This window comes from Microplitis demolitor, chromosome 4 (genome assembly GCF_026212275.2).
Source record: "Microplitis demolitor isolate Queensland-Clemson2020A chromosome 4, iyMicDemo2.1a, whole genome shotgun sequence".
Taxonomy (NCBI): Eukaryota; Metazoa; Arthropoda; class Insecta; order Hymenoptera; family Braconidae; genus Microplitis; species Microplitis demolitor.
In genome coordinates, this window is record NC_068548.1 from 14,707,715 (window position 1) to 14,717,458 (window position 9,744).

Here is a 9,744-nt window from a genome sequence, read left to right on the forward strand (position 1 = left end):
GAAAATTAAGTCTCTAGAAAATTTACTATAATATGATAGAATTAGGTGTTAACATATTTATATTATGAAATTTCTCCATAACTATACAATTCTCCTTAATATTTCCCTATCCTGCATATCTCTATGACAAAACAACTCTATGAAAAAATTTTTCTATTTTAAAATTTTTCTATGGTGACCAAAGTCAGTTTCAACATTTCTCTATTGGAAAAAATAAACTAAGTTTTACGAATGATTTTTTATCTTACCACCAGTAATCGCGTGGCGCTACCATTAAATTCCATCAACAATACAATAATAATCATAATAATGTTGAAAACAACAATGACTAGAAAATGGCGTCAACGAGTACTAAAGTGGTTGTACAGGGCCGGCAAAATATCCAAGCTTTTTTTTTGCATTTATTTAGGTAATTAAATTTGAATCCTGACTTTATCAGTCTTTTATTATAATTGAATATAATACAAATAAAATATTTATTCTCTGATGTCCTTTACTTTCAGTATCATGTATAAGTAGAGTAATTTGACTGCTTAAGGGTTAGTTTGGAGCGGCACACATTAAACCACCTGGTGCACATTTACATAATTCCAGTACAAATTCAACAAATAATTCAAATCAGTATAAATTATTCAGTATGCTATTTAATCCTAATGCTTTTTTAAAACTTGTAAGTATTTAATTAAACTTAATTTTAAGTCATTAATTAAATTTTTGGGGATTGATATGATGTAAAAAAATTTTTACTTTTTTTAATAATGAATTACGAAAGCAAATAATAGCAATAGAAAAAGTTCCAATATTAACAAAATCTGAAAAATTATAACACAAACAAAGTCTTGTGTTTGATTATAATTTAAACGGTTCATTGGGACACTCGTTAGCATCAACGGTATCATCAATTCCAAGTAGTTCATTTTACCCAAATGATACTGTTGAATCAGTAGTAGGTGAGTAAATGTTATATTTATTTATTTATTTATTGATAATATTCGAGACACAAGAATTTGCAATTAACGATTTGTTATTTGTAATTTTGATTTTAGGTAACGCATTATACCAATTGCATTTAAACAACCAATTATGTCTAGTAGACTCAATGCACCGAGACTCCAGCTCTCCAAAATGCAATTCAATATCTTCTGGTCTCGCGAGCTCTGGATTACTCGGTAGTTCTGCGCCAGTTAATATTCCCGGTATGGCTGAGCGCTCGGTTTTATCTAATTTTTCATCTTCTACGTCCAGTCCACTGCAGCATTTACAATCCACTAGATATTCAACTGGATCAAGATTTTCCCATCAAGATCCAATTGAATCTGTAAGTTTTATTTTTTTAATTTACTAAATAATTTTTATGAATTTAAAAATAATTTTTCATTATTTTATTACAGCCGATATCAGTTTTAAGTCATTCAGTATCAGATCTATTTTTTAATCACATATCTCAATTAAGTAGCTCGACATAAAAAACCATCGGTTTCAATAGTAGTCTATTTAATTTTGCAAATCAATTATCGCCATCGCGCACACAACCATTAGGAGCATCTCCACTTGATAATGCATTTTCAATAAGCCCTAGTAATTCTGGATCACTGTCAGAGGTAAATCTATACTTACATTGACATTAATAAATACATACATTCATTTTATACAGAAAAAATGCTCGGAATGAGCCTCATAAATTTTTTTTTTATTGTAACAAAAAAAAAATTGGGTAGCAAATGGGCCCTCCAATTTGAATACAAAATGCGCACTCGCTGAAATAAGTTCGCCCATTTAAGTAACATGACAAAAAAATTCTTTTAATTTTTGAATTTAATAATTTATTAACGGTTCAATAAAATGTAATGATTAAAATATATTTGTAGAGAATTTAATGCTTAAATTTGTATTATGGTAAATTTCTTATTTTTTAAAGATATCGTCTGATATAAAAAAATTGCCCCCCCCCCACCCCTAACGATTTCATTCGGAATAGTCTCATACATATAAAATTAACACAATTATTTTTTAATATTAAATATATGACTTCTAATTTTCATCGTAATACGTTAGTGTTTTTTTTTTGTTTTGTTTTAGTTATTGCCTTTAAGCTATAAGCTAAAACATAAGCCATTTTAGTTATTGCTTATAACCATATTTTTTGTAAAAAATCATTATTAGTATTAGCAATTGCTCATTATTAGTCATAAAAGCAAATAAATTCCATTGGTATTTGTATAATTTAAAACTAGTTCATTGTGTTTGTGAATTTTTTTTTTTTATTGTAAAGTGTAATTTTTTTGTCTTTTTTCAAATATTATCATAAATTTATTTATTTATTAAAAAAAAATGCCTTTGGTCAGGCTGCGTGGACAAAGGCCGGGCCATTATGTTTATCAACATGGTGATTTTTTATATCATAAAGATCCACATAATTCAAAAAGATTTTTATGCTCTTTGCGGACAGCTCATTCTCATTGCCTGTGCGTATTAAAAAAAACTAAGGATGGCATCCAAGTTGATGAAGCCCGTCATAATCATACTCCACCTCAGACACTACAAAGACGGCAATTTATTAAAGATTTAAAAACTGCTGCATCTTCCAGCAATCGTCGAGCAAGTGATATCATTAATAATGTTTATCGGTAAGATCCATTTATTATATTATTAAGGTAGTTCATTCGCAAAACGACTTTTCTTAGGAATGCGATGAAATTAAAACATGAGATTAACAAAAATGTCTAATATTTAATTAAAAAAAAAACGCAATTTTTTCACCGATTGTAAGACGAGATATTAACAATCAAAAAGTGCATAATTAACATGCTAGAGATCTATCAAGTATAAGAAAAACATGTAGTTTCCTGAATATCTTGGAAACGGTTCTTGCCATTTTTTTAAAAAAACTTATCCACTGTTAAGTGAAAAAATTAGAAATTTTTTTTAAAAAACTCTGAATTTCTTGACCGATTTGTTTAAAAAATATTGATTTTTAAAACATAAATCATTTTAAAATACTTAACGTGTGGTGGGGTACAGCAATCACAACTCGGCAACGTTGCAGTCGTCATACTTAACCCGCGGAAATTCAAATGTCACTTAGTTAGGTTCATTTTTGAGCATGAAAGTATTGGAGGTCAAAAAATTTTTGGAAAATTTTTCGATATAATTTTTATGAATGTTAAACATTTATTCAATGATTTTAAACAAACAAAAAAAATATTTTTTGATATTTACTTATATTAATGATAGCTCGGCTGCCCAATTCCAAAATACAGTAAGTGACAAATTTTTCAAAATCGATTTTTTTTGTATTTTTAGTTCCAATGGAGTTTTGTGAACATGCTTCTATACATATTTCAAAAATTTTATTTTTGTCAGTTACTGTGTTTTGAAATTGGTCAGCCGATCGATTGATCAGCTCGAGCTTTTCTAATAGCATTAGAATTTTAAAAAATTATGATGTCGATAGTAGCACACATCGAACAATTTTTTTTTTTAATTGTGATTTTCTTGTAAATTTAAAAAAAAATTATAAAAATATGCACAAAAATTAATTCTATCCCAAATTTTTTATTGTCAATAATAACAAACTACCTGTATATTAAACTCACACTATATAAAGATTGCTTCTTATACGTTTAATCTATAGACTTTTCAATACAAATGTTTGCAGCGTTGCCACATTTATTATACTCATCAGTGTGATTGTATTAGTGTATATCTGTATATTTAAAACTAAAATGGATTGGATACAATCTCTCACAAAAATAAAAAATTCTCACATTGAGTATCTCTAACTTTTTGTAGTTACGATTACGCTATACTTTTGGCTACGAATGTCGCGAGTGAACTACCTTAAGGTAAGAGATCTAGTACCCAATCAAGGAACTAGTACTCGATCACTCCATAAATTTGTATATATATATTCACTAAATCTTTTTTTCTCAGCTGTGTTTAATATTTATTATTAATTATTTTTTTTTTTTTTTTATTTTTAGTCAATCTGATCCATCGGTCAAAGAAATAAATGCTTCTCGCAATATTCTTAACAATCATAGGCGAGGGGTGGTGCCTAAACCACCTGAATCAATTGACTTATTATCCCTAACTATTGACAACTACAAGTGTATCGAAGACTGCTACCAAGGGTATTATGTCACTGATAATGGTTCAGTCGCTTTTTTTTTTTCAAATAAATTTTTGTTGAAGAAAATAAGTAGATCATCAGAAATTAATGTGGCTGTTTCATACAAGGTATTTATTATAATCGTAACGACTGATAGTACTCCCAGACAGCATTCAAGTCAGAATGACTGCTTTACAACGTCTTTTTGAAGGGTCCTCAAGATGTCTTATGATGACTTCTTAAAGATGTCATTTTTAAGAACTCTTAATTAAGAGTTCTTGAAGACTCCATAAATAAGACGTCAGTTTTTTAATGTCTGAATGTATTCTTTTTTAAACTTATTTATGAAGTCAAAACTGAGAACTTAAAGAAGTCATGATAAATTCATAATGAAGTCTTATTTACGAAGTCAGAAAAAAAAAACTCTTTGAGAACTCTTTTTAAAGACGTCTTATTGAGTTCGCTAGGTGGCTCATTCGACATCTTGAGAACTTCTTAAAGACTTCTTTAAGATGTTGATGAGACGTCCAAATCATAAATAGGAACTCATTCAGACGTCATTTTGCTATCTGGGCTGGTATTTTGGATTCAAATAATTCATTTTAAATCAATGGAATGATAAATCAACTCAATACCGGGTCAAAATGATTTCTTAATAAATTAATTTGGTATTATCATACAATTTAATCCATTTCATTGTAATCAAAAAAGTGTACAGATTATTTAACGTGACTGAATTTGTTGAAAAAATAATTTCGATCGTAAGGTACACACAGCGCGCTTGAGGTGTGTAATATATCTGTTTAAAAGATATATATATATATATATATATATATATATATATATATATATATATATATATATATATATATATATATATATATATATATATATAATTTAGTCAGGTATAAAAAAAATCCTCTCAAAAGAGAGACTCGAAATCTCAATTCTAGTAAGAGCTCAACGAATATTCATTTCTCTATTTAAATGCATGTAAAAAAAAATTTTTATGTCTTTTAAAAATAAAAATATTCCAAATTTTTTTTTTGAAAACCATAGTACATAGTCTTGTAGAAAATTGAATTTTTTATAAAAAAAAAAGCTCCTGCGTGTTCTTTCCAGAGAACTGATAGAAAAAAAGTTACGAAGCTTTAAACTATATTAAATAATATGACTTCATGTTTTTATTATATTAAACAGTTTTTTGACAAAAATTCAGGATTTTTCATTTGAGCTAATGCCATCTGTTAATTTTTTTTTTTTTTAAATACATGCAAAAAATTTGTCTTACTTTCGAAACATAACTTTTGTTTTTAACTTAAAACACAAAAATATTAAATTCTTAAAAAAAAGAATTTTTCATTCAAAATTTATACGGAAAAGAAGTAAAATCTCAGGAATATTTTTAAAAAACCGGACTAATTTACATTAGGCTGTTTATATTTAAGCAATATTTTTTTTCTGTCCTACCTGAAAAACTAACAATTTATAAAACAAAAAAAATATTCCCGCTTGAAAAAGAATCCTAAGTCAATTAGGGGCTTAGCGCTTCTAAAAATTCGATTTCCCATTTAAATAACATGGGAAAACAAATTTTTTTTTTTTCGTAATTTGTTACCTCGGCAATGGCTCATCGTACAAATAAGCCCAGTATACATTTTTGTAGGGAATTTAACGCTCTACAAAAAAACTCTCCTATGATTTTTTGATAAATCCATCTGTTCAAAAGTTATTGGAGCTCGGAGTCAAGTTCGAGTAAATTTTGAGATCTTTTTACTTTTCCGGCGAAACTATCGGACTTATCAAAAAATGTCATAGAATCTTTTTTGTAACTAATTTTATTTTCTACAAATTGTCATTAATAAATTTTTTCTAAATTCTACATTGTTTTCTAGTTATTTTCATTTTAATGTCAAGCCCCTAAAAAAATTGTGTGCTGATCGATTTTTGGGGCTTAGCATTCGAGCTCCAATAACTTTTGAACAGATGGATTTATCAAAAAATGATAAGAGATTTTTTTTGTAGAGCGTTAAATTCCCTGCAAAAATGTATACTGGGCTTATTCGTACAATGAGCCATTGCCGAGGTAAGAATTACAAACTAAAAAAAATTTTTTTTCCCATATTTTTTAAATGGGAAATCGAAGTTTTAGATACGCTAAGCTCCAAATTGACTTCAAATGTTAATTTTTTTGCATACATGATAAATTTTAATATCTATTCTACAATAATTCACGTTTTAATTGTAAATGAAACAATTACTATTTAGAATGATAGTTTTTACTGACCACTTGTCTTTATATTCTTGTCGTTTCTTAACTTATAAACTTTATTTTTTTCCGTGTAAGATTTACTATGGTTCTTCTATTTTTTAGTCATTTCCAGAAACTCCATCGATTTCCCAACTTATGTCGTTTCATTTAAAGAAAAATGATAAGGTATAATGTCTATTTCTTATTTATACTTTCATTGTCCTAACGAAAATTAATTTAAATATTTATTATTAACCAGAGTATTCCAGGATTATTTGTAATTTGTAGCTCGAACTCATATGAGTTATATTCTGATATCTGGACTTTTATTTGTGGAAAAATTCCGAACATCAAGAACTGTCTAAAAACTATATTTTGTGATTACGAAAATGATCTCGTTCGTGCAACCAGAGATATATTTCCTTCTTTGGAAATTAGGGGATCATGGTTCCATTTCATCAGAGTCAGTAAAATATCAGTTATATTTAAAGATTAATTGAACTTTTGTTCAATTTTTATCATAATTGGAGTGTTCGAACATAAATAATTTTTTTTTTATTTGTACCTAGCTATGGACCAGGAAATGGAGAAGCTTGGATTTGCCATTTGATTCAATCCATCCAATTTTAAAATTGTGTTGGGTTCTCCCTCTACTTCCTGTGGATAAATTCAAAAGTGCGTTTGATACCATGTTGTCATTGGCTGGAACAGATGAAACAAATAGTGTCAATTTAACAATGTTTGTTACAAATTTAAAAGTATGGTGTGAACCTTTAGCACATATGCTGTCATTTACTAATGATGCCGATGAAAATGATATTAATATATCAGAAGATTTTATTAGAAAAATTGAGAATCATCTCGGTTACAAACCCAAATTACATCGTTATTTTGGTAATTATTAATATTTATTAATACATATTTTAACACTCATTATAATTAAATACTTACAGATAATATTGCTAAAGTTATTGAAACTTCGACTGAAGAATGGAAAATTAAAGATACTAAAAAAATTCCCCGCAAAGCATTCCAAATTCGGATCGATAACACAATAAGATCGTTTCAAAATTTATTAGTTAAGGATAAAATTACTATAAATGAATTTGTGATTAATATTTTTAAAGACAAGGCTTTTGTTGGAGAAATCAAACATCAACTTTCACATGTTCAATGTAAGTGTTTATAATTATATTTGACCTATTTGCAAAGAATTCATGTCAATGAAGATGGTTTTATCTTTTTCCCTGATAGCCAATTTTTTTTTTTTGTTTTTTTTTAAGGTGTAGAGGGCTCAGGTCCTCAAGTGATCCCTTTGAAACCATACTCCCATGCTGGAATCACCGTAGTATTACTTCAGCATGGGTCTTTGTCCTCTTCTGACTGTCCTTTCTCTGCTGCAAGCCCTACGTCCCCCGTTCTTAATAAGTTGAGGGTTACGGGTTCTTGTCTTACCTGATTGCGATTTTCTTTCTTTTTCTAGCTGCTAACTGCTACTTTTTCAAGCTTGGATAGATCCAATCTTATCTTACGGAGGATTTATTCGATATAAGCTGCGATAACGGCCCAGTTAGGCTCCGAGACTAACATCAATCTAATCACATAATCACATTTCTCATTGTGAGCCTGAAACCTACTTTCTTAATAGTTTTTTCTATGAGATGACTCTATTTGCTACAGTCGAAAAACGTATGCTGCGCATCATCTATTGTTCCTTCACAGTATACGCAGTTTGAAGATTCCCATCTTCGCATTCTATATAAGTACGATAGGAATACTACATGACCTGTAAAAAAACTGTGTAGGAGAGTAATTCATCTCCCTATGCTTCCTTTTCGTCTACGAGGCCAAGTCGGGGATTAGTACCACGGTCCACCTTTCTTTGTGGCTGGTCTTCCATCGCTTATTTCACAGTTGTAGGGTTTTCTTCTTTTCTGCGGCTTTCGTTTCACTACTGAGCACGTTTGTTTTGCGGAGTGCAAACAGTCTATTCCGCTCTTGTGCTAGCTTGTGGGATCTTGAATTTGAGTTTAAAACTATATTAATAAATTAAAATATATTTTTATTAATAAATAATAATTTTTTTTTGTAGATAAATTGGATAATGGTGTATTAGAGCACGTACCTGATTACCGGATTTTTATGAGCAATCCTAGTTTAGCTGTTACCGAGGATGAAAATACATCAAGCATTAATGAAGACAGTTCTAATGAAGAAAATTCTAATGAAGAAAGTTGTAATGAGGAAAGATCTGATGGCGAAAGTTCTAACGACGAAAGTTCTGATAGCGAAAATTCTGAAGAAGAAAATAGCAGAACAAGTAGTGAAGAGAACTAACCAAAAATGCAGATAAATATTACTTATTATTTAACAAATAGTGCTTATTATTTATATTATACGGCGATATTTTATATTATATATTCGATAATAAATTTATTGAAAGTAAAAAAAAAAGTTACAGCCTTTTTTTTTTTTAACTTCCCGCTAAGAAAATCGCAAATTTTCAAAAATTCGGGAAGTTATTGGTTTCAGTCCGATTTTCGATAATCGAATTTCGAAGAGATCTTGACGTTTTGAGGTTCTAGGAAGCTATTCTGACTAATTTCACGATGATGTCCGAGTGTATGTATGTATATATGTACGTACGTATGTAAGTATCTATAACTTTTGAACGGATGAACCGATTTTGTTCATCAAGGCGCCATTCGACGCGGCTTGCGAATATCTTCAAGCTGAAAAAAAAATTAAACTTGATAGGTAGGGCTCGTTCAGAGATATTCCAAAAATAAACTTTTTTAAAAAATGTTTTTTTTTTAATAACATTTTATGTTCTCAATGGATTGATTCCAAAATGGACTGGGCTCTGGAGCTTCATAAAATTTATTTATTTTTTTTTTTTTTTTAATTGTTGCAAGCAAAAGATAGTATTTATAATTTTATGTTATACGTTATTCATTTGTAACGTAAGAGTAGAGGTAATATAAAGATATGAATTGTATTAAATATGATATGAATTTATGTAGCCACATGAACTGGAACGTAACGAGTTTTCTTAGCTTCAAACGATTGGCATATACCGTGCGTGAAATAACGCAATATTGTTTATACAAGTGTAGTACGAGTGGCTTAAGGGATTAATTAATTAATTAATTTAAAAATATTATTATAAATTATTTAAAAGGGTCATTAGACTTTTCAATCAGTTTAACCACTCGAATTCAGTGGACTAAAATTTTTTATATTCCATTTTAAAAAAAAAAATTCAAAAAGTATGAAATTCATTTATATTTTAAATTGATTATTATTTAAAGTGTGCAGTTGACATAATAACGAATAAAATGAGTACCCACATCATCTTGGGAACTTCTGGTTGCGGTATCAT

At 28.8% G+C, this 9,744-nt stretch overlaps 1 protein-coding gene across 3 annotated transcripts; it reads left to right on the forward strand.

Moving 5' to 3' along the window:
• Positions 1 to 303: 303 nt before the first annotated feature.
• Positions 304 to 8,808, forward strand: LOC106694199 (uncharacterized). 3 transcript variants are annotated; one of them, XM_053737866.1, is made up of 12 exons: positions 304 to 409; positions 504 to 670; positions 773 to 950; positions 1,047 to 1,318; positions 1,392 to 1,601; positions 2,450 to 2,627; positions 3,984 to 4,239; positions 6,486 to 6,548; positions 6,622 to 6,825; positions 6,932 to 7,256; positions 7,316 to 7,537; positions 8,455 to 8,808. In XM_053737866.1, the coding sequence occupies exons 8-12, from the start codon at positions 6,519 to 6,521 to the stop codon at positions 8,697 to 8,699; spliced, it is 1,026 nt and encodes a 341-aa protein (XP_053593841.1). In that variant the 5' UTR covers positions 304 to 409; positions 504 to 670; positions 773 to 950; positions 1,047 to 1,318; positions 1,392 to 1,601; positions 2,450 to 2,627; positions 3,984 to 4,239; positions 6,486 to 6,518; the 3' UTR covers positions 8,700 to 8,808. The 3 variants fall into 3 exon arrangements, with proteins under 3 accessions (XP_053593841.1, XP_053593843.1, XP_053593842.1); XM_053737868.1 differs by lacking the exons at positions 304 to 409; positions 504 to 670; positions 773 to 950; ... (1 more) ...; positions 1,392 to 1,601; positions 2,450 to 2,627 and adding an exon at positions 3,581 to 3,899; XM_053737867.1 differs by lacking the exons at positions 304 to 409; positions 504 to 670; positions 773 to 950; ... (1 more) ...; positions 1,392 to 1,601; positions 2,450 to 2,627 and adding an exon at positions 3,581 to 3,845.
• Positions 8,809 to 9,744: the final 936 nt, after the last annotated feature.